The sequence below is a fragment of the Festucalex cinctus genome, chromosome 1, assembly GCF_051991245.1.
Source record: "Festucalex cinctus isolate MCC-2025b chromosome 1, RoL_Fcin_1.0, whole genome shotgun sequence".
NCBI classification, from domain to species: Eukaryota; Metazoa; Chordata; class Actinopteri; order Syngnathiformes; family Syngnathidae; genus Festucalex; species Festucalex cinctus.
Window position 1 is genome coordinate 43,287,916 of NC_135411.1, and position 25,923 is coordinate 43,313,838.

General features: G+C 42.8%; 1 protein-coding gene across 7 annotated transcripts in view; it reads right to left on the minus strand.

Moving 5' to 3' along the window:
* astn1 (astrotactin 1) overlaps positions 1-25,923 on the minus strand; it is a 372,478-nt gene that overhangs the window by 182,163 nt on the left and 164,392 nt on the right. For all 7 annotated transcript variants that reach the window (XM_077536498.1, XM_077536523.1, XM_077536516.1 and 4 more), the window contains exon 15: positions 24,445-24,572. In XM_077536498.1, coding sequence (XP_077392624.1) covers positions 24,445-24,572 — 128 coding nt within the window. The remainder of the gene's footprint in view (positions 1-24,444; positions 24,573-25,923) is intronic.

Genomic DNA, 25,923 nt, shown 5'->3' on the forward strand with positions numbered 1-25,923 from the left:
CTGCACCCAGAGGAGCGTCGTCGCCGGTGGCTCGCTGGTGCCTGCATGTACTGCGGTCAACCGGGGCATCGAGTGGCGTCGTGCCCAGCGCGACCTTCCCGCAAGACGCGACCGACCGCTCGACTGGGGGGCCGGGCCGATCAGCCCCTGAAGTCCGAGCAGGAAGCAGACCAGGGTAAGCATGAACCGGGGGGAACCGAACCATGCCCGCCGTCGGGGTCTTCACTCAGTGATAAACGGCTAGAATTGTCGGGGGAGCTGTCGGGATACGGGTTGAGTGTTAGGGTAAGTGCGTTAATCGATTCAGGGGCAGATGATTGTTTTATTGACCCGTGTGTTGTAGACGCATTAGGAAGCCCGGTAGAGACCTTAGAAAAGGTCAAAAAGGTTTTCGACCTCAACGGGCGCCTGCTGGCGGAGGTACGACTGTCTACCGGCCCTCTCAACTTGAGACTCTCGGGAAATCACGAAGAGAGAAGGAGGTTTTTTATTATGCCGTCCCGTTCTGCGCCCCTAGTGTTGGGCCTACCATGGCTTAGAACGCATAATCCAGATATCGATTGGGAAAAGCCGGCGTTAGAGAACTGGAGTCCCTTCTGCCATGCCCACTGTTTGAAGTCGGCAGGAGGGGCAACATCGGTGCCAGCTAGTTTAACTCCAGAATCGGTATGTCTAGATAACTTTCCCGAGGAGTATCATGACTTAAGCAAGGTCTTTAGTAAAGATCGTGCACGAGCATTGCCGCCCCATCGTCCGTATGATTGTGCGATTGACCTGATTCCCGGTGCACCATTGCCGGGTTCACGGTTATATCAGGTGTCCCAGCCGGAGCAAGACGCCTTACGGGAGTATATTACTGAGTCGCTAGCGTCTGGTCAGATACGCCCGTCCAAGTCTCCCGTAGGAGCTGGTTTTTTCTTTATCGAGAAAAAAGATAAGACACTCCGTCCTTGCGTCGACTATCGTGGTCTAAACGATATCACTATTAAGAATAAATATCCCCTTCCCTTGCTTGACTCAGCATTTGCTCCGTTGCAATCGGCCCGAATTTTTTCTAAGCTAGACCTGCGAAGCGCCTATCATTTGGTGAGAATACGGGAAGGGGACGAGTGGAAGACTGCTTTTAAGACGTCACTCGGACACTTTGAATATTGTGTTATGCCCTTTGGTCTGACAAACGCCCCAGCAGTATTCCAATGTCTAATTAATGATGTCCTTAGGGACATGTTGAACACTTTTTGCTTTGTTTACCTCGATGATATCCTGATCTTCTCACGCGATATTCATGAGCATAGGCAACATGTCCGCCTGGTCCTCCAGCGCCTATTAGAAAACCGGCTCTACGTGAAGGCAGAGAAGTGCGAGTTCCACGCCAAGTCTGTGCAGTTCCTGGGTTTCATTATCGAGGGAGGGCAACTGCGGGCGGATCCGGTAAAAACTCAAGCCGTGGTCGAGTGGCCGACCCCCAAAACCCGTAAACAGCTACAACGATTTTTGGGATTCGCTAATTTTTATCGTCGCTTTATCAAAGATTATAGCTTACGGGCTGCCCCCCTTACTAAACTGACGTCGAGTAAAGTACCCTTTAGGTGGTCACCTGTTGCTGAAGATGCATTTTTGAAATTGAAACAGCAGTTTGTAAACCCGCCAGTGCTCATCCACGCTAATACCGATCTGTCTTTTGTGGTCGAGGTTGACGCGTCGGATTCAGGAGTGGGGGCGGTCCTGTCCCAGCGGTCGCCAGAAGACGGGAAGCTCCATCCCTGCGCCTTCTTCTCCCGGCGACTGAGTCCAGCAGAGGCGAACTACGACGTCGGGAATAGGGAACTTCTGGCAATCGTCTTGGCTCTACAAGAATGGCGACACTGGCTGGAGGGCGCCAAGGAACCCTTTAGGGTGCTGACGGACCACAAGAACCTGGCATACCTTCGGTCAGCCAAAAGACTTAACTCGCGGCAAGCACGTTGGGCCTTACTGTTCACAAGGTTCAACTTTGTCGTGGACTACCGCCAGGGATCCCGGAACCAGAAGCCAGACGCTTTGTCCCGGATCCACGATGCGGCCACGCCGGAGGCAGGAACTGAACCGGTCCTACCCTCACATTGTTTCGTGGGGGCAGTTCGATGGGAGGTCGAGAAGCGAGTCACTGAAGCCCAGGAAGGGCTCGCTGTGCCGGAGGAGTGCCCGGCAGAGAAACTGTTTGTTCCTGACCCGGTGCGGGCTGAGGTCCTACGGTGGGGGCACACCTCACGAGTGGCATGTCACCCAGGGATCAACCGGACTCTTGCCCTGATCGGCCAGCGGTTTTGGTGGGCCGACATGAAAAAGGACGTCACGGAATTCGTCAAGGCATGTACCGCTTCCCACCAGCCGCCGATGGGACTGTTAAGGCCGCTACCCATCCCGGCGCGGCCTTGGTCACACATCTCATTAGACTTCATCACCGGCCTCCCCCGGTCAAGGGGAAACACGGTCATCATGACAGTGGTTGACCGGTTTTCGAAGCTGACTCACTTTGTTGCCCTCTCCAAACTGCCATCATCCTGGGAGACTGCTCAACTCCTCGTCTGTCATGTCTTCCGTCTTCACGGCATTCCGGTGGACTTGGTGTCCGACCGGGGTCCTCAATTCGTCTCCCAGGTCTGGAGGAAATTCTGTAAGCTGTTGGGCGCCACAGTCAGTTTGTCCTCTGGATATCATCCCCAAACCAACGGCCAGACGGAGAGGGCCAACCAGGACCTTGAAGCTGCTCTACGATGTGTTTGCCTGCACAACCCGGAATCCTGGTCTTCGCACCTCTCCTGGATCGAGTACGCCACGAACACTCTGCCGTCCTCTGCGACAGGTCTCTCACCCTTCAAGGCGGCGTACGGCTACCAGCCACCTCTGTTCCCTTCACAAGAAGGTCCCGTCGAACTGCCCACCATCCAACATCACCTCCGGCGGGCCCACAAGGTATGGCGGGAGACCCGAGCGGCGCTATCCCGCTCAGCGGCCCGCAATAAGGAGATTGCGGACCGTCGGCGGCGTCCGGAGCCCACTTACCAGCCAGGAGACAAGGTCTGGCTCTCATCCCGGGACATGCGTCTGGCTGGTTGCTCGAAGAAGTTGGGTCCGCGCTACATTGGACCATTCGAAATACTCACCGTCATCAACCCAGTAACTGTGAAACTCCGTCTTCCGCCTTCACTCAAGGTGCATCCAGTATTCCACGTTTCCCTCCTCAAGCCAGAGACTCCCAGCCCGCTGAACCCGCCTGCACCCGCTCCGCCTCCTCCCCGAGTGGTCGATGGGGATCCTGTCGACACGGTCAAAGAAATCTTGGACTCTAGGCTTCCAGTACCTGGTCGACTGGGAAGGTTACGGACCAGAGGAGCGGCAATGGGTCCCCCGCTCCTGGATCCTTGACCCGTCTTTGCTCGACACTTTCCATGCTGCTCATCCAGATAAGCCAGGTGGTCCGCCAAGGGGCGTCCGTTAAGGGGGGGGTACTGTCATGGTTCGGTTCTCAGCCTGTTGTGCTTGTGTGTGTTCCAGTGCCTGCAACAAGGGGGGCGTTCCCCAGCTCCGCACCTGCAGCGCATTGACAATCAAGGCTTTAAAAGGACTCCGAGGAGCACAGCACGTCGTCGGATTATTATTTGCTCACCAGTGTGTCCAAGTGTTCTCCGCGTTTTCAAGTTTTGGTAAAGTCATAGAATCTGTTTTCGTCCTCGAGTTACTCTGTATTCACGTGTGTATATCCGCGTCGCTTTCTGTTGTTTATTCCGCCTTTTTGATTGTTTCCGCATTCCATTTCGAGTAGTCCTTGCAAGTGTTTTGTGTTTGTTATTCTGTCCTTGCCTTTTGCAAGTGTTTTTTTGTTACATTCGTGTTCCTTACCGTTGCAAGTGTTTTATGTTACTTTCGCGTTCCTTGCCGGTTGCAAGTGTTATGTATTACATTCGTGCTCCTTGCCTTTTGCAAGTGTTTTTTGTTAAATTCGTGTTCCTTGCCTTTTGCAAGTGTTTTCTGTTTCCTTCGGGTTCCTTGCTGTGTGCAAGTGATTGTTGTGATCCGCGTTATCTTGCCTGCGAGCAAGATTTGCTTCTTCGGTTGATCAAAGGAATAAACCGTGATTGTTTTCCTTCTCTGAGCCTGCCTTTTTGGGATCCGTTTTTCTTCGACTCAGCCGAGTCGTGTCATAATGTCCTACAATGTTTCTTTATTGCCATTGAATCATTGTTATAAACATTAACCAAAAACTCCAAAAAGGCGTAAAATAGAACTCAAACTACTGGATTTCAGTTACAGAAAAAGTGCTCTGCTTAAAACACATGCATTTAGTTGTGCTTCATAAAATTTGAAATCCAGTTCTCTACAATCTTAAAATGCAAACATATATTGAGCAATGTCCACAGACAATGAAAGCTGTTGAGTCTTGTTTGGTGTTATCTGTTGTGTAGTTTAGTGTGATCAAATGCTGTGCCATGTATTATATATTCCAAGCATCAGTTATATTTATATATAGTTATATTCCATAACATCAAATTGATACCCCATTGACCAAGAATTTTCTCAAACCAGACATTTCAGTGAAACTGCACCAAATCAAATTGGACTTAGTTAAATAAATAACCAGATTGTCTCTAATGTGCAAACACGATTGTGACGTAAGATTAGAACAGTATTTGTGGATGCTTGACACTAAACTGATTGAAAGAAAAAAAAGACCCAACGGCTATTTTGTAACTTTCACCAGGTACCTGGGAGGCATTTGTTATTTCAGTCACTTCTCAATGTTAGATTCATCAGAATGAGTCAGGTAGGAAAGTAATCTTATGGCTCATAGAGCCTCATTAGCTAGTCTAGCCTGTGCTCCATTTCATTCCAGAATACGTTTGGTAATTAATGATTTAGCATGGAGGAGCGCGTACAGGAGCATATGAATAGGGGTGACTCATCACCAGTGTTGCCACAGTTACCTTGAAAAAGTAACTTAGTTACTTTACTGATTACTTGGTTTTAAAAGTAACTAAATTGCGTTACTGATTACTTGATTTTAAAAGTAACTAAGTTAGATTAAAAGTTACTTTTTTAGTTACTTTCAGCAGCTGCCGATAACACCATCTCAACATAAAAATAATGCAGTAGAAACGGAGTTCCAAATACTTTATTGAAAGTGAATTTTTAACATGAAAATAAAGTTTTTTTTTAATGAAAAACATAATAGGCAGTCTCTCTTGACTTCTTGTAACTTAAATACTTTTTATAAAACAAAAAATAAAAATCTATCCAGGTTGAAAATGAAAATCCCCTAAATTCCTCTATTGTTTGTTTGTTCCGCTATTCCAGTGTGTACACATGTATCAGTTTAAATATTTATTAGTAGTTATTGACAGTTATAATTGTTTTTTGGTTTGTTTGTTTTTTCTCTTCAAAATAAGGATCAGGAAAACAAAAGGTTGATAATTTAATGTTAAATATAAATATTTAACCTTTAGACAGACACCAACACAATTAAACAGAATATTTGCACATTGTGAAGTATTTCAGAAACATAAATTTAAGACATGAAATAAACCTACCGTCCAGCCAAAAGAAATATGAAGCCACCTTATGGAACAATAAATCTATCAAACACATTTTAACCACTTAATATATGCAAAAATATTTCCAAAAGTTCATTTCCCTTTTTAATCAACAATTTTTGTATTTAACAATTGTTTTTTCTTTTGTCATCACTTTCATTTTTGGTTAATGTATGACATCTTTTTTTGTTTTTTAAATCTGAGACACGATGATGACCACAGAATCACTACTGTTTATATTTTGTTTTTTGGGCTGTCGTAATCGCGGGCACGTCTCAGTTCTCCTATCTGCTGCTCATGCTAGTTGTAGACATTGACAGGGAGCCACAAACTGAGAAATGAGATACTTGCAGTGTGCTTTTAGCTTAGCTGGTGTGTTGGCTGTGGGACATACCTGTGTCGTTTGAATCCATGCATTGGATCGTCACGGGAGTTATTCTTTTTGGCTCGCGCGCAGTACCAACGCCGGCCCGGGACATACAAGTGCACCGAGAGGACTCGATAGCCATGGGAAATAACGAGATGTACGGCACCGGCTTCTGCTAACTGTCTCCATTTGTATGTTGTCACTCGTTGTCGCGAGCACGGAAACACGGAAGTAGCTTGAATGGTGATGCTACTGAAATGTAAACAAAACAAGTAGAGCACGGCGCAGAACTCTTGCTATTGTTATGAAAACCATAAAGCCTCACTCGCAACCGATACGGTCGTTTAGCTCCCCTTGACGAACGATGGTTCGGTCGAATCGTTTTTTTGTTCCACCCCTACTGAAAACGTAACTTGTCTGACGTCACTCCCCCTGGCGAGAGGGCGGAGACGACCTCATCCCATAATGCTTCACGGACCAGTTGAGGATGGAAATAAATTATTTTTTTTTACCACTTTTATGGTCCATAATGCACACTTTTTTTGTTGTGTTGTGTGCCTGTTGGTTAATAAAACTAGTAGTAAAAGTATCATCACTTTTGTTTTGAATGTGCAAACCATTCATGACCAGACCATGGCTGAATTCAGTGTGGTGATCAATGACTTCTGCCTCATCTTCGTAGTTAGCAGTAGTTGTTTGTGACTGTTACAACAGTGAGATAGTTTGCCTTCTGCATGAAAATGTGGAGTAACGCATTGATTCTCTGGACAGTAACTTTAATCAGACTACTTTGTAGAATAAAGTAACGCGTTAGACTATTAGTTACTTTAGAAAGCAACTTTTTTGAGTAACGCGTTACTAAGTAACGCGTTACCGGCAACACTGCTCATCACTAAGAACATACTGTAATCCAACAGAATCACACTATATAGACTACTGATATTTTTGTTGAACTTTTGTTGTAGTTATTGCTAAACATGTAGAGCATCCAAACTGGAATCTCTGGAATCTGAAGATTAAGTGTTGGGATGTAACAAAGAGAGATACCAAATAGGAGGGTAGAACAAAGTCAAGGCCAACCACTTTCCAAAATAAAGTTAAAGTACAGTGAAAATCAATCGTTATAGCTTGCAAAACATAACGTGAACATAACCTACAAAATTTAGACAAATCACTTTTCTGGGTCTCATGCTCACACCAAAAAGTGCATTTGTCCTCTTCCGCTTCTTCTTCTGATAGCCATAGCCTAGAACGAGGTCATCACTGTAGGTGGGTTATTGCTGCCCATGTACTGTAAGCATTTTTATCCGCATCTGATTGAGTATGGCAGGTGTGTTCATTAACTTTTTCCTTGTAAAAATATCCACAAAAATCTCATTAGCTGTATGCTGATACCCACATAAACAATGTGCCTTGCAAACTTGATAATTAGGCTGGCAGATGTGGCTTGTAACCACTCAAGGTGACACATTTTCCATTTCTGCTGTGCTGAAGAAAGGCGAGGGGGACCGTTTTTGTCAGCAATTTGAAATAAGATGCCAAAAAAAGTTCAGCAGATACCTCTGAGCTTGTGTGGTCATGAGGCCATATGCTTCGACTTTAATTATGAGGGACTTGGGGAGAGAGGGACTCTGGGTTGAACTATGAATCACTGCCACTCTTGCCTCCAAAGGCCCATTCTACTGGTTTCAAAACTGCCCACAAGTTGTTCCTCTCATTAACTAAAACATGTCCCAGTGCATGAAATGACAGCTGACATCACATTTTTGTTTTAATTTCAGCTGATTCTGAACCTAATTGTGTCTATAAACTTTCTGGTAAGTGATGACTATAAGGAAAGAAAATTCATCTTGCATGCACTACTGGTACTCATCCTGTACTTACATGGCCAACCATCATTTTGTAAGTCCAAGATCAGTATAGGCAAAAGTACAACATTGTAGCCATTTTGCTCAATTAGATATTGCAATCAACTTCCTAGAATGGTAATATCTGAATACAGCAAGTCCTTTCAGTGATATCTGAATCTGTACAATGTTATGATCTAAAAAGCCCCGCATTGTTAAGTGCAAAACGTTCATTCTCCTGTTCCCCAAATTTGGACAACCAGGCATGAAAATGTCCTTTCAGCAAAATTTGCCATTTTAAAACCAAAATAGGTCATTTACGTGAATCGTGCAGATCCATTGAGAAAATATTTCGGCGGGGTTGACCGGTGAGTCAGTGTATCAGTGACAATACTTATCACGTACTTACACCATATTTAGAATTTCATGGGTATCTCATCATCATCATCATCATCATCATCATCATCATCATTTTCATTTATTTCAGGCAATAGTATACAGTGGAACACAGCAGCAACAAGTCGTACTGTAGTTTCATAATATGAACAGAAACATAAATAAATAAATAAATAAGAGAAAATAGAGTAAAATTTAATTCTGACTGAAAGGGAGTGGGAAGAAGAAAACTTATTTAATCCCACCCCCGTCTCTAATCTATAAAAATACAAATATACATTACTTCAGTATCTTGTGGTCAACATGTAGCACTAGCAAGCATTACGTACCACGTCTTCTTCCAACTGTCATTTTTTGTGAGATTTTACTCCAAATTGGGTTTGAATTCATCGCGCCATGTGCGGCAGGCATGTTCTTGAAAATTTGTTTAAACGACTACATGAGAACCAAAATTAATGATGCTAAGTAATTACTAAATAATGTTATTGTCTTCTAAATAGTCTTCTTGTTTCTTTGCTTCTCACTTTGTAATTTGTAATATTAATTTATTTTTGTTATTATTTATATATATTAATGTAATACCTTTATTTTTATTTTTTATTTTTACTCCACCCTCTCTGGATCATGTGTTTTAAATTGATGATTTATTATGTGTCAGATTTCATATAATGAACAATAACTGTTAAAGTAAATGTTCTTTTATACAATTATAATTTTATTATTGAATAAATTAACATTTATTACCACAAACAACAGAACAAAAGTACCGAAAATTGGTACTGTTCAGTACCGGTATCAATACCCCGAGAGTGACAAATGAAGCGAACCGGTTTAAATACGGAAGGTACCAATCCCTACTTGAAGGCTGAGTTAATTTTTCTGGACACCGTAAAATTCTGAACATTTCAATTCGCCATCCCTTCGTCCACTGCATGCCCCCAACCCGTTTGACGAGTGTCCGACAAATATTAACGTGCAAAATTTTGGTCCGAGTGCTTCTCACCTTTTTCACCCTTGACCCGTTTTCATGCCTGATAATAAACTTGCATTTTCTCTTAATGTGGCGTCATCATTATGTGAATAAGCTATTTACCTACTTGCCTTTCATGGAATCACATCATCTTTGTGAAGAAACAAGCAGCCTTGAAGGTATAATGGAAACTCTGCCCGACTATACACAAAACATGGTCATAACAGAGTTTGGGGAAGTCATGAGTATCTTATGGGAGGTTAGCGGGGAGGCGAAGGGACAAACTGGTGTAAGTGATGAGCTGTTGTTGTCCTTCATGTACTCTCACAAAAGAAACAACACATGACTCCTACTCCATCTTTGATAAATAGACTTGCTCTAATGTCAAATGCAGAGGTCATATCCTATAACAACCCCAACCGAGCACTGTTCCACTGAGCATTTGCACTCATACCTCCAGTTTCATTAGGTGTAAAAACCAAGCCACCTGCTAACACCACCAGCTGGAAACTAACAGGCATGAACGTTGGTGTCAGCAAATCCTCCAATCCCTCCGAGCCTCACCCTTCGGTGCCATGCTGTGACAATGAACTGTAATAATTATCCTGTCTGAATTTGTCAGCTAATTACCTGACATTTAACATGCAAAATGGTGGAAAATCCATCCAATTAATTATCGTTTGAGGAATAAATATGATTTTTTTCTCAATTCACGGTGGGTGTGCAGTTAATTATTGAATTTCAATAGCGCATCACGTGATATTTGACTTGTGGCCGAAAGCACACTGAAGTACAGAACAACTCATTGACACAGCACACAGCACAAGAGGGTTCAAGCAATTAAAGAGCAGTGCAGAAATTTTTAAGATATATACCAATATATCCAAGTTACATCAACATACAGGAGCAATTATGAGGACTGCAGGCAGATGGCCAACGAAATGTTCAGTATATACCTGAAGGGAATTAAGCGGGCACACTTTAGAGAGGTTAAAAAGACTCAGTAACAGGGTTAGGTGTCACTAGTACTCTGGCGTGACGACCGGGGCCTCTCCCCACCGGGCTCGGTGTTCTGGTGTTCCGCCTTCTCCCCTGGTGCTTCCTCCTCTGCTTCCCCCCTCCCGCCGCTGTGCAAATCTCGCGCGGCTGGAGGTGGGGTGGGCACATCTTCCCTCTCTGCGCTGCTGCCCGGTGCCGGTTTCCGGATGGGGGGGGGGTTCTCGCGGGGGGCCGGGTTCGCGGGGGGGGTGGCGGCCGTCGGGGGGGGGGGGGGGGGGGGCGGCTTGTTTTGGGGGGGGGGGGGGGGGGTATGGGTGGGTGGGGGGTTGGGTGCTGGGGGTCGGGGTGTGTTCGGGGGTTTGGGGGTCGGGGGTGGTGGGGCCTGGGTCGTGGTGGATGGCGGGTTTGGGTGGGGTGCGGGGGGGTCGTGGGGGGATGGGGGCTGGGGACCGGTGGGGCGCTGTGGGGGCCCGGTGGGCCTCGTTCTGCGGCCTTGGGCTCGGGGGTGTGGGCCGGGGCTGGGGCGGGGGTGTTCCGGGTGTCTGGGTCGGCTCGCCGACCGGTGTCCGCTCGGGTGGCTTGGGGGTGGCCTTGGTGCTGCCGCGGCCTGGGGATTCCGGGGGGGGGGAGTGCTCGCTTTGCTGGACCGCGGTTGACGGCTTCTTTCTTTGGTGGTGGTCCTTATGCATGCCAGATCCGTCGCACCAGCATCTACTGAAACTCAACAGAAGTACCCTCTCCCTCCCACAGCCCCTTGAATCAGTTGGTGCTGGTGTCTGTGGTTCTCTCTTTGCTTTATCTATCCTTCCCTCCTTCCTCTCTTTAGTTTTTCCTCTGGTCACTTGAGATCTTAATTTATTAGAAGTATGAGGTTTCTGGGGTTGGCATAAGACTCTGGTTTTGTAACCACGCAGGAGGGGTCTTGTTGGTGCTGGACTTCACTTTGATGGATTGGATGTACTGGCTTCTATGGATCTCACTCTGCCTTATCGATCCTTCCCTCCTTCCTCTCTTTAGTTTTTCCTCTGGTCTCTTGAGATCTCGCTAAATTTGCTGGAATTTAGAGGCTTCCGGGGTTGGCGTAAGACTTTGATTTTGTAATCATGGGGAAGGCAGGAAGTGTTTGGTCGGTGCTGGATTTCACTTTGATTTACCTTTCTTTTCTCTTTATTTCTTTTTTTTTCTGACCTTTTCTCTGGTCTCCTGACCATTTAAACCGCACGACTCTGGCAAGATTCTGAAGTACCTGGTTAAGGCGAAGGGTAATGGGATATTTCTAAGGTTTTAGGTGAATGAATGAGTATAAATTTATACGTATTTGCACGCACGCACACGCACGCACGCACGCACGCGCACGCACGCAAACGCACGCAAACGCACACACGCAAACGCACACACACATACACACACAAAAAAAAAGAGCAATGATGACAAGACGTTGAATCGGTAAGACTACCGAATGAACAATTCTGAGCTCTTAAAAAAAAAAAAAAAAAAAAAAGAGAGGTTAAAAAGAAAGCATTCTGTACAGTTCTCTCCAGGTCGGCTTCATTCCACCTACATTTCAAAAGCTGATGTTAGGTTATCTAGGGACTCTTGCCACTTATTTGTACAGTACCCTTGCGGCACCGGGAAAGCTAATCAGGCTCAGATTTAATTGACACCACAAGGTATTAAATTAACAATGCATTTATTTAGGTGTCTATAGCTTGCAGTGATGTAGAACTTGGCTGTACTTGTATCATTATGCAGTGTGTCTAATAGGGGTTGAACCAAAAAGTCACCTATTTGACACACCAATTATATTGTGGCAAATTTGCAATTATTGATTTAAATTGATTTATCACCAATGAAGTGATTGTGCACACATGGGCTGCTAAATGAGTCTCTTAAGTACAACAGGGGCTCTTCAACAGTGGACAGCTGCATCGAGGAGCACTGTATGATGAGGTCCGCTGGTATTTCCATCCAGCAATACAACAAACAACAAGCTTGTTTAGTTTTTTTTCTTTCTTTCTCCTTCTTTTTCTTTTTACTTTTATGCGGTCGCTATTTGGATTATGAATACACGTTTGTGGGGTGTTTATCAACGGGGATGCATGGACCAATGCCCATGCGTGGAACTCTAACCAAAGTGAACCTGAAATATTGTATGAATGGAACAGCTTGCACATTTTGTGGTCCGTGTCCAAAACATTCGGCTTACACACAATGCAGAAACAATAAAAGACAGAAAAAAAAGTATTAATCATGGCTAATAAACACAAAGCTTTGTCAACAGGAAAATTAAAGGGCCATCTATATTATAAGCACAAAATTATCTTTTATATTTATTATTCAGGGCGGCACGGTAGTCGAGTGGTTAGCACGTCCGCTTCCCAGTTCTGAGGTCTCCGGTTCGAGTCCAGGCTCGGACCTTCCTGGGTGGAGTTTGCATGTTCTCCCCGTGCCCGCGTGGGTCTTCTCCGGGTACTCCGGTCTCCTCCCACATTCCAAAGACATGCATGGCAGGTTAATTGGGCGCTCCGAATTGTCCCTAGGTGTGCTTGTGAGTGTGGATGGTTGTTCGTCTCTGTGTGCCCTGCGATTGGTTGGCAACCAGTCCAGGGTGTCCCCCGCCTACTGCCCAGAGCCAGCTGAGATAGGCGCCAGCACCCCCCGTGACCCTTGTGAGGAATAAGCGGTCAAGAAAATGGATGGATGGATATTTATTATTCATGTTTTTTATTTTGTGTATTTATTTCTTTTTTTATTTAAAAAAATCAGCATAAAGTTCCATCGCTAGTACCTGTGACGGTAAGGTGGTGAGTTTGTGTCCATGGCAGGAGTATCTTGCATACAATATCTGTAAAAGCACCGTGAACGAGACCAATAGGCTTTAGAGTAACATATGCTGCCGTATCCGAGCAACATCTTTTTAAGGAACCTCCCTGCTTATTTCAGCAAGATAATTCCAAACCACATTCTACACATTTTACAACAGTGTGACTTTGTAGTAAAAGAGGGCAAGTGCCAGATTGGCCTGCCAGCAGTCCAGACCCGTCTCCCATTGAATTTGTGTGGTACATTATGATGCACAATATATGATGGCAAAGGCCCCAGACTGTGGAGCACCTCAAGTGTGAATGGCAAAGAATTCCACCTATAAATCTTCAAACATATGTGCCGTCAGTTCCCAAAAACTTATTGAGTGTTGTCAAAAGCAAAATGGGTGTAAAACATTGTTGCAGGCATAAAATTCAAAATGACTGAAAATTAAAACAATTAAACTTCATGAATTTGATCATTAACTCATTTGCTCCCAATAACATGTAAATACGTTTTTTTATGTTTTAAGTGTCCGAAAGACGTATTTATACGGTTTTTTTGTTTTTTTTATGCTAGAGCAAACAGAAGGCTTTGATGCAGCCTCTCAACTGCAAAGAACGGTTGAAATGGTAGTTATTACACAAATGGACAGCAGGTGGCAGCAGAGCAAAGGGGATCAACCAGAGCCATGTAGAAAAAGAGCTAAATTACTTACAATTTTGAATAGATTTGTGAAAACTGATGAAACTTAGCTCTCTTCTAATGCTAATTGCTGCAAAACGGAAACAGATAGAAACATATATTTTTTTCCTGATGAAAGAAGAGACTTTAATCTTTCTTTTGATATGTTCCATGCTTTTGTATCAATAGAACACAATATTCTGTGGGCCTTGCAAAATCAGTCAAAATCCAGTAAAACAGCCGGGAGCGAACGGGATTGTTTCTGTGAAAATGGCTGGGAGTGAAAGAGTTAAATATCTTGCCCATGTAGTGAATTGAATTGAATGTAGGTTGAACATGATTTCAAAATCATTGAATTCTGTATTTTCATTTTATAAAACATCTAAACTTTCTTAGAATTAAGGTCTGTACTTACAAGCACACACATGCACACATACGTTTGTCTTTGTATCATCGTGGGGACTTCTCATTGACATAATGCCTTTTCCTAAACCCTTTCCCTAACCTCAACCATCAACAATGATTGCCTACCCCCATTCCTTACCTAACCTCAACTGTAACCCAATTTAAACCAAAACTCTAAAAGCAAATCTTGACCCACAAAGAGTACTGAATTTGTGGGGACCATGAAAATGTCCGCACAATTTCAAGTCGGTGCCCACAATGGTAGTTAAACCTGGAAAAACACATGCCAGATCCATCACACCAGCATCCACTGAAATTCAAACAGAATTCGCCTCTCCCTCCTACTGCTCATTGAATCAGTGGGTGCTGGTGTCAGTGGATCTCACTCTGCTTCATCTATCCTTCCCTCCTTCCTCTCTTTAGTTTTTCCTCTGGTCTCTGGAGAGCTCCTTAATTTGTTGAAATTTAGAGGTTTCTGGGGTTGGCGTAAGACTGCTTTTGTAACCATGTGGGTGGCAGGAAGTGTTTGGTCGGTGCTGGATTTCACTTTGATTTATCTTTCTTTTCTTTGACCTTTCCTCTGTCTCCTGACCTACTGAACTTCACGACTGGCGAGACTCTGAAGTATCTGGTTAAGGTGAAGAATAATGGGATTTTTATTAGGTTTTAGGTGAAGTAATGAGTACAAATTTGCACAAATTCACACACACGCGCCAGCTACAGAAGAAGCACGTCAACGACACAAAAAATGCTCAGATGCAAACCACTCATCTACAGATAGTACAAATGAATGGTGAGCCATTTTAGGTGGATTTTCTCTTGAAAACATTTGGAGGAAACACACTGGGGACTTTATGACAATGACCTTCCTGTACTGTAACCAATTATATACAAGCCTTATGAAATATAGATTATGTGCCATCTCTGTGCTGACACATGTGAAGGCTCATACCAGTGGGAGTGTGCAGAGAAGCAATGTGCAAAACCCGAGGGAAGCCAGGTTAAATATGCCAAGATCAGAGGAATCTAATATAGTGCTGCTGATCATGGCCTTGATGAAAGCAACCCTGCATATTCTAATTAAGAAAAGAACAATAAATATGGAGCTTGACCTCCTGAGCAGACTGTGATCAATTTGAATCTAATCAAGGGGCTACATATTGAAACACACTAATTGCAAAGCTATTCATTACCCTAAACAGCAATTTGAACTAAGAACCATGTTTTATTAATGAACAGAAGCCGACTTTGGGACAATTGGCACTTAAAATCATACAGTAAATGTCTAATAAACTCTTAACAGAAGAGGTTTTACTTCCAACAGTCGGTTGAAACATTACAGAAAAAGAATTTTGGGCGCTATGTTTTCAAAAAAAAAAGAAAAGAAAAGAAAGTGCTGTCCAGGAAATCCCCTTTCATGTGACAAGATTTACTATATTGAAATTGGCCAGCCTATATGACCAATTGCACATTATTTTGAGATTTAAAAAATAATACTAAAATGCTGAGTTCTGATTGACACAGATTATTCGATCTACTAAGAGTTGTGTTATATACTTTGCATCTAATGTAGCTTAATAAGGTTGCAAAAAAAATAGAAAGTTGTCAGTACGATGCAGTGCAAATCTACATCACAGCAAAGTAAAACGACAACAATAAAATACTTTGTACTTAAAACATCCATCCATCCATTATCTGAACTGCTTATCCTCACGATGGTTATGGTCGTGCTCAAGCCTATCCTAGCTGTCTTTGGGCAGGAGGTGGGGTACACCATCAACCGGTGGCCAGCCAATCGCAGGGCATACAGACAAACAACCATTCAGAATACAGATAAATGTTTTTAATATGAATTAAAATACTGTGCATGTTTGGATGTGGCATATACCATATGGCTTAAAAAAATGTTTTTTGTAAGTGACGTGTAGGTTTTTTTTTTTTTGTACAAATACACAAGAAATTAAAGTATTCAAGTGCACAACAAGGTATCAATGCTTGGTGTATGCAGGTGAAGATCTATGGAAATAAGCTGAGACACACGACCCCGACATCTTGAATTTGCTGTCATGACAGATCACCGCTGACAGTGTCACTAAGGTGCACCTACAAATGCATTCCTTGATATTTTCTCTCATTTCCATGGCGTGTCAGTTGTTTGATCAAAGGTCCTCTCTTGCTTCAGTCATAGGACATCAACATTCCTCTTATCTTATGTCACCCTGTAGATGTTCAAATACACATTAACTGCATTCAATTGCTTTTATCCTTACATACAACAATTCTGCATTTGGAAAATGTCAATGTAAACATTTTTAGTGATTATGATGTAGATTTACCGATTTGTTTGTTGCTGCCTTTCATGCAGAAGACGCAGGTTTGATACCTGCATGGACAATGCCCAAATATTCAGGCACTGACACTCCCAAACCCGGATTTATAAAAATCAATGTGTTTCACCAGGGAGGACATCCAGTAAAAAAAATCAGTCCCTGATGGAACAAATTATTAGTCACAGCTAGAACAGATTTGATAACAAACATACTGGTTTGATTTATGGCTCTTAGAAAATTAAAGTATTACAACCAACAAACATCACAGCTAATTATCACACTAAACAGTTGCCGACAGTTATCCATGAATCCAGGAAAACTATTTTGCTACACTTGCAATGTTGAGTTGGATGGAAATGAAAGTTGGCAATGGAAAAATATTTTTTAACCCAAAAATAAGGCCGGGCATGGGCCTGATACAGTGGTACCTCTACTTACGAACGCCCCTTCATACGAAATTTTCAAGTTAGGAAACTCCTCAACAGGAAAATATTGCCACTTATTATGAAAGAAGTTTCAGGATACGAAAGGTAAAAATACAGTACGGGCTGCAACTCGCAGCTCCCAGAGTTTACTGAACGCAACATACTTACAGCTGCTCTGCCATTAGCATACCATATGTGTCTATGGGTGTAAATAGATAGATAATAGATATGTGTCTATGTAGCGTCCTCGTCATTCGCCCCTCGGGCCATGAGGTGTTCAGATAGTTTTGCGTAAATGTATTAACTGCCGGCCGACGGATTTGTACAAAAATTCAAACAATTGGTGATTGACTAAGGTTATGTTGCACAGTAAGTTTTTGATTGCGACGAGACGGGCTTTTTAAAAAAAAAAAAAAAAAGATGTCTCGCCGTACCTGAAGTTTCCATCAAGTTTAGCAATTTGTTGAAAAGATTCACGCAGAAAAAGTGTTCACTAGTCAGGCGATCGCTCACTATGATGATGTTTGCCTTGGATATTTTCAAAGGATCGTGGAAGCAAACATCCTTGGAAGAGTTCTTTACAAAACACCAGGCAAAAAATTATTCTGAGAGAGAACATGAACCAAAGAGGGCAAAAAACGAAGAGGACAGCAGTTAAAAAGGTAAATGACCATTTTTATTCTTTACTCAATTCTTTGTTTTTACATTCTGCACAACTCTCATTTATTGTGCAATAATCTAATTGGAACATGTATTTGTTACATGTTTTGATGCATTTTTATGCGTTCTAAAACATTTATGTCTGAATTTTGGGAGGCTTGGAACGGATTAAGGCATTTACATGGAAAATGTGTCTCAACTTACAAAATTTTCTAGTTAAGAAGTTTCTTCCAGAACCAATTAATTTCGTAAGTAGAGGTACTACTGTACTGATACCTGGTAATGGTCCTCCCCAACCCAAATTTTTAAAGATCCGGCAGGGCCCCCTTTGACGTCACCCATTATCTTCTAATCTGACATAATTATTTGAACCATATGGACCATGAAGTATGATTCAAACTTACTTTATTCCCTGTACTCATTAAAAATGTTGTGTTATTCCTCCTGCATTTAATGTCTTGAAATAAATAAAACTTGAAAAAAATGCCTTTGAATAAAAATGTTCATCCATCCCTTGTCTGTTTAAACTCACTTTTTTTTCAGCACAAAAGGCTTGTGTCAGCCATTTTTCCCAAGCTATAAGCATCATCTTCAGCTTTGATAAGAAATGACAGAGGATCGGCTCAAGAGCTGTGGTGAATGTCAGAGTCAAATATTTTACCTTTGGCGTTCTTAGTTCTGTTTTACACTGGAAGATGTATATGTGATGCATGTTTTACAGATAGTAGTGGCAGTGAAATGATAGTGTTGCTCACAGACACGGAGAAAAGGGCACGAGATCCTGCAACCTGTTTTTGGCTTTCCTTTTCCCTTGACGCAATAATACCCCATCCGATGGTCTGTTTATCACCGCTCCATATTCATTTTTGGGTGCTCTTTAAGGCTTTTGTTCAGTACTGCTTGCATGTGGTGCACACATTTTAATTGTATTTTTTTGCCATTCTTCTCTCCACTATTGTTTCCTTTTTGTGTGCTCCTCTTTGTCTATCTTTTCTATACAGATCAGTTATTGCTCAAGCGCCATCTTAGGGGAAATCTGCTTAGCAGCCCAGAGCATGCTTGCTTTCCAATTAAATCAAGATGTATTTGCCTTTCAAAAGCTTCCCTTTCCTCACTCTTTTTCCCCCCCCTCTGGAATAATTGATGGCGGTCTCTGGCCTTACGATGAATGACTTTAAAGCCTGGAGATGAATAGGAAGATGAATGATTTCACCCCTGTGGTGGCCAGGGAGAGCTGGAACAAGGACTGCTGACATTGTGACAAATATACTGACCAGAGCAACCAACCCTGGCTGAATTAATGCAGGATTGGGGTGTGGCATGCTCTTAATGTGGCTAAATAGATGTTACACTTTCTGACAAAGCCTCAGTATACACCACTGTTTTTGATGGACAATAGCCCGAGTCTTGCAATTAACTGCGGGCAAAGTGACAATGCTGACAGCCAGCCAGGAGTTGAGTGGGAGCCATGTGTTGCCAGCTTGTTGGGGTGGGAGAGTACCGTGGTAGAAAGTTGTGTTTGCACCCGAGGGAAATAAGGAGGCCAAGAGAACAGGTGCAAGGGATGCAAAGGTAGGAAGGAAAAAGATGGATCACACAACTCTCAGCAAAATCTAAACTAGAATCAATGCCTTGGCTCGATAAAGGTAGTTAAATACTGCATTAAATGTTTATCCTAGATAAAAAGAACAAACCCGTTGTCAATGTGTGACAACGGGGGCCATCTGTAAAATGTGCCTATGCTGTATATTATGAATGCCCCACTGAATATGTTGACAATGCATCTATGGCGCCCATTTGGCATCTGACGTCAGCATATCCCACAAGATGGCAACATATATTGGTTCAATTAGCATCAAATGATTCACGTTATGCATGTTTTGCTTTTCCCTTTGATGTTATCATGCTTTAAGTAAAACTTCTTCTGAAAGAACAACTCCCCGCAAGGGATGAAATAAAAATGTTTAGTGTTTTATCCAGCCTTCCGGATTGTTTCAGTGTCAGAGCAACCTGAGACGGTGTGCTGTTGTGACAGGAGCGTTTGTTCTGCTAAGGCATGTTTACAGCTCTTATTGAATTTATTTTAACTTCTCTACCCATTTCATTTGTTCCCTTTCTTCATAAATTTAAGGAGTCACTGTCATCGAGCTGATTTCATTTTCCACTTTAACAAAAGAGATGCACTGGGCATCAACATAAAAATGTTTAAATTAGGGATGCACGATGATGCTATTTTCAACCGATACCAATAAACCAATAATTTAGAAAGCGACAATATCGATAACTAATAAGTAAGCTGATAACTGTTTGCAAAATTAACTTGAATACAAATATAATTTCGTATCCTACTATGTCAACGTATAAATACATTGAAACACAAGCACCATGAAGCTGAATTTTATTGATATATCTGTTTCAAAGATAACCAGAAACTCATTTTGAGTTTGCCAAAACAAATCAGTCATGTTTAAAAAATGCAAAAAACAAAAAAAACTTTGAGGGTAACATTTTGGGGAGACGCAGTAAAGAAAGCCCACACTGGCGACTGCCATGTCGCCATGATGTGAACATGAGGTTGCGTGCATTATGACGTCACAAATATGAGACACTACCATAGGAGAGGGGAGGGGTTGAGGAGTTGGGCACAACTTGAGCCACAACCACAATAGATGGACCAACGTGACAAGTCTATTATTATTGGTGGATTTCTTTACTATCTATTTCATCTATGTGTTGTTCAAATTGGTCAATAATTGCTGATAACTATCGGCCACCGATATTGTCGTGCAACCGTAGTTTAAATAGTATGTCATTGTTTTAACAGTCTGTATTAATTTTACAGTGACTATTTTTACGAGAGCTAAAATAATAAACTTTTACTTAAAACTATGTCCAGTTAATGCAAAAATGTGTTCAGCAAAGTTTGATTGCAACTATTCATATGATATATCCCTTTACAGCAGGGCCTAAAAGTCCCTTACTAATCACTATTGTCATATGAAACATTGTTTTACAATATGTTGTGTTAAAAATGGCCAGGCTACGAACTCAACTAATACATGTGTTATGCCTGAGGCTCCACTGGGTGCATTCATGGAGTCAACGCTTGTCAGCTTTCATGAGACATTTATGTGATACTGGGATCATTTGTGACAAGGTGGTGGAACAGCATGTCGTTTACTGAGGAAGAAAACTATAAAAGAGCTTGGGGCGAGTGCCTTCTTTTTTTTCCCCAACTTTCAACATGGAAACAGTGCCACATTGAATAGTTAAATGCTACATTTTATATTTGTCTGTGAAAGTAATGAACATTTTACCACGTGTCTTACAGGCAAATCAAGTTGTTAGGGCAGCCTCAGGATGTGTAAATCAGTAAGGAAGAAACGGTTTATACAAACTGTGTAATTTGGGACTTTTTAGAATCAAGTTTAATTAAAAAAAAACTGCTGTTAATTGTACAAAAATGATTATTACTTCTAATTCTATGGTTAGATCACACTGTTTGCACATTTTTGTATCCTTGGCATTTAATCTGACAAAAGGGAAGACATTAACTAATGTCCACTTGAGGACAATTTGTTTTTATAATGCACCCTTCTGCATAATTGACATTTAATCACTTTGGTCTAATAAAGAGAACTGTCGCGAAAGCATACAGTGGAGTAATGTAAGATAAGGTGTGATGTTTTCTTTGTCTCTTTTCTTCTTCTAAACTCGTAAGTTCGTAACCAACTGAAACGGCCATATTTTGAGTTGTCACGGGTGGGTGGGGGGATTGTGCGTTGTGGCGGTGGGGGTTGTAGTAGGACCTCAAGACTGGCAGTGGAGATTGGCCCTTATTCACACAACGTCATGTGCCACACATTGTGTGCCGTTCATGGGTGCAAATGAGTGTCCGGAGAGAATTGCAAGGATAAAGAGAGAGTGTGTACGTGTGTTTAGACTTAGACTTGACTTTATTTTTTTAATTAACTTGTTTAGCTCATTAAGCTCAGCCTATATATATATACATATATATATATATATATATATATATATATATATATATATATATATAGGCTGCGCTTAATGAGCTAAACACACGTACTCTCTCTCTCTCTCTCTCTCTCTCTCTCTCTCTCTTGCACACGTGCGCATACACGCGCATACACGTGCACATAAAATGAGTGATACAGAGGGAGTACTTCAGCTGAACCTGGGAGTAGTGGGAGCACCCATCTTGCCCCCACTGACACCATTGTTACATCTGGTGATGGAGGTCCTCAACAAAAAAAAGCCAAAAGACCGCTGCAGTATGGGACTCTTTCGTTGTCTGAAATGATCCATCCAAAGCCATCAATAGTTCCTTTAATATTGTGATAAAAAAAAAAGACTGAATCTCAATAGCCAGACTGTTGAGTAAATATTTATTCATTCACATACATTTTCTGAGTTCATAAAAAACTTGTTTGAAAAGTAGTGTTCTTACCCCGGGTTTTCACCGGATGCGGTTGCGGTGCGGTCCGGCGACGCAAGCAATTAGATTCCATTCATTCGAATGGTGCAGTTTACACCGCTTGCGGGTGCGTTGCGTGTCGACTGCGTCTCAGCTGCGGCGTGCCGCAGGCCTTCCGCAAGGATAGACCTATTTTCTATTTTTGCCGGACGCCGCATGCGGTAGGCCTCCGGCAAATGGCAAGCTAGCACAAAACACATCCAGCGGGACAGGAAGACCGACGCAGTTTCAAAATAAATTTCCGGTTACCTTTCAGAATAAAACACTCGCCAGCTCTTATTTCGCAAGCTTTTCAGCAAAACGTGACGTGGGCGTCGCCGGGCCATGTGCTCATTCACGGTTTAGACACCAGCGAACATGGACGAGGAGAGGTTTATATTGGAGGTGGAAAACCACAAAATAATATATGACACGGCACATCCTTTTTATAAGGACAACCAAAAAAAGGATGCTGCATGGAATCTCATAGCAGAAGAAGAAAAGGTTAAATCAAAAGAAGTCCACCTCTCTTTCTGCTTCTCTGTTGAGCACAGACTTTCTGTATGTTTGTCGTTGTGAAATGCCACATGATCGCGCGCGCGCGGTCCCGCGAGACACGTTGGGAAGTGGGCGGCGACGGAGCTGCCGGACCGCAGCTGTGCGGAGCCGGTGTGGATTGACAAAAAAATTGACCCGTCCGTAGCACGCAGTCAAGACGCACCGCACCGCAACCGCACCGCAACCGCACCGCAACCGCATCCGGTGAAAACCCGGGGTTAGATTCCATTCATTCGAATGGTGCAGTTTACACCGCTTGCGGGTGCGTTGCGTGTCGACTGCGTCTCAGCTGCGGCGTGCCGCAGGCCTTCCGCAAGGATAGACCTATTTTCTATTTTTGCCGGACGCCGCAGCGGTAGGCCTCCGGCAAATGGCAAGCTAACACAAAACACATCGAGCGGGACAGGAAGACCGACGCAGTTTCCAAATAAATTTCCGGTTACCTTTCAGAATAAAACACTCGCCATCCTATTTCGCAAGCTTTTCAGCAAAACGTGACGTGGGCGTCGCCGGGCCATGTGCTCATTCACGGTTTAGACACCAGCGAACATGGACGAGGAGAGGTTTATATTGGAGGTGGAAAACCACAAAATAATATATGACACGGCACATCCTTTTATAAGGACAACCAAAAAAAGGATGCTGCATGGAATCTCATAGCAGAAGAAGAAGAAAAGGTTAAATCAAAAGAAGTCCACCTCTCTTTCTGCTTCTCTGTTGAGCACAGACTTTCTGTATGTTTGTCATTGTGAAATGCCACATGATCGCGCGTGCGCGGTCCCGCGAGACACGTTGGGAAGTGGCCGGCGACGGAGCTGCCGGACCGCAGCTGTGCGGAGCCGGTGTGGATTGACAAAAAAATTGACCCGTCCGGAGCACGCAGTCAAGACGCACCGCACCGCAACCGCATCCGGTGAAAACCCGGGGTTACTTTTGTGATCAAAAGCACTGATTTGAATCTCAATTAGGCTGTTTTGGCAATAGTTTTCAAATGTACAAAAATTATAGCAACTTTCGCTCAATCCATATCAATTTCAAACTTTATTTTACCATTTATTGTAAGTGTGAAATTTGACAAAAAAAAACTACTACCGATGTAAGCCCCAAGTATTTCCAATCAAACCGTGCCGACTTCCGGTTGAGCCCACTTCGGATTTAGGCCATGCCCCCTCCGAATACAGATACAGATAATTTAGATTGTTGAACATACAGATATAGATAGTGGTGTACTTGCTCATCCCTCATTATTACATAATGATGAGACCACTGAGCTGGATTGTTTTTTGTTCCTTCTTTCTGAGAGAGCTCAGTATTGTTCATTCGGTAGTCTTACCGATTCAACATGTCCTCATCATTGTTCTCTCTTTTGTGTATGCATGCGTGCTTGCGCGTGCACGTGTGTCCGTGCGAGCATATTTGCGTGTGTGCATATATGCGTGCACGTGAGTTTGTGCTCATTAATTCACCTGCAACTGTTTAAAATCCCATACCCTTCACCTTAACTGACTACTTCAGAGTCCCGCCAGAGTTGTGAAGTTGTCAGGAGACCAGAGGAAGGATCAGAGAAAAGAAAGATGAAACAATGTGCAATCCACCAGACATCACCTACTACCCGCAGAGTTACAAACCAGAATCTTACACCAACCCCAGAAACATCTAAATTCCAACAAATTAGGGAGACCTCAAGAGACCAGAGGAAAGACTAAATAAAGGAAGGAAGGATAGATGAAGCAGAGTGAGATCCACAAACACCAGCTTCCACTGACTGAGCTGGATTTTAATGTCACCAACAAAAAGGTTTGTCACGGTTGGTCCAATCTAGCCCACCTCCTGCCACATACAAGGTTATTTAAAAACAACAAAATTACTAAAAAAAAAAAAAATAAATAAAAAAATAAATAAAAAAAAATACTGTACTATAAATGACCACATGGTTCTTGCTTTGTCTTCTTACCTGTGAGGTATTCTGGGTCGGGCACAGGATCTAAAAGGTCCTCATGACACTGAACTTCTGTTGGCACAGATGCCACCACCATCCCGTCTGGAAGCTGCTGCTCAATACCTCGAGCAAAGTTTTTCTGTCTGGTAAGTGGTAAAAAAAAGAGGAAGTAGAAATAATATAATGTATCACAATATGAGAGGGAAAAGACCAGTAATAAAATCATAGCATTAGAAAAAAGAAAACCCAGGAGTAATGAGCCAATACATTTATTTAAATTAAATTTGGCACTGAATATAAGGGCATCTATGCGGTTTGCATGCAATAGCCTTTAAAAGCCAAAAGCATGAATAAATGAGCGATTTGAATTTGGCGCCATTGTGACATAATACCGTGACTCATTATTCAAGTGCCTACTTTGTGCTTGGTCCTCGCCCACTCAACTCAGAAAAATGACTGACGGTGACATGCACAGCATCAAAACTGCTGCATTAGCTGCCAATCTCGGACGGCTTGAGGAGTAAACTGCTTCAATTTACTTTTTGGAGAAACTCCAAAGCATTTTGGACCTGTTGTGTTGGGCACGTTTCATGGAGGATGGCTTTAATTTTGGCTTTAATTGTCTTAAGCAACACAGCTGGGTTGTGTAACAACTATGGCCTCTAGGCCCACTCCACCCTCTAACTTTTTTTTTTTAAGTTTGCTTCTTCTAAAGCAAATTCTCTGCAGCCGCATAAATATTCCACTGCCCAGACAGGATCTAAACTTGGTTAGCTCTGCAGGTGGTCACCCAACCACCAACAAAACTCTTTTGAAGCCGCTGACCAGGTGACAAAGGAATGTATGCGTCTGCCGAAGGAGTGTATTCAAGCCCGTCTTCTCGGAGCCCGAACAAATGGCTCCAATGATTTGGAATACACAAATGACCGATCAAAGGAATGTTCATGACTTCTTATCAATCACAAAGGGTATTCTGGCGCCTCGCCCTTCCTGGAACGTCTAGATGGAGCAACAGCACCGCCAAGTGGTGAAACTTGGAACTATCCTTAGTGACAATTCACATAAGTAACCGCATTTTACACATCTATACCATGATAATTCTTGACAGACAACTGAACTACGAATGATTCATGTTATATCTTTGTGTGTATGAACATCCTATTTCATTTGTACTCCATAAAGAATGAAAGATAATCAATATCTCTCAGTTCAGTCAGATTAGACAAGTAGAAGTTACCTCACAAGTTAGTTTATGATGCATTAATTACGATGTGTGTTAAACGGGTTGTGTGGGAAAACTGATTTGCCAGACTGACCAAATTTAATGCCAAGTTATTAATCTCTTTAATAATTTTTTCTTAAAGTCTGCCCGAGCGAGCAGAAGGGTGTGCCACCACCCACTGAAGCCCCGCCCAAAGACTTTAAAAGGATGAGGGGACCTCTCTCTTAGCTCTTCCTGCTCTTCCGCCTCTTGCTTCTTCTTCCTGCTCTCCC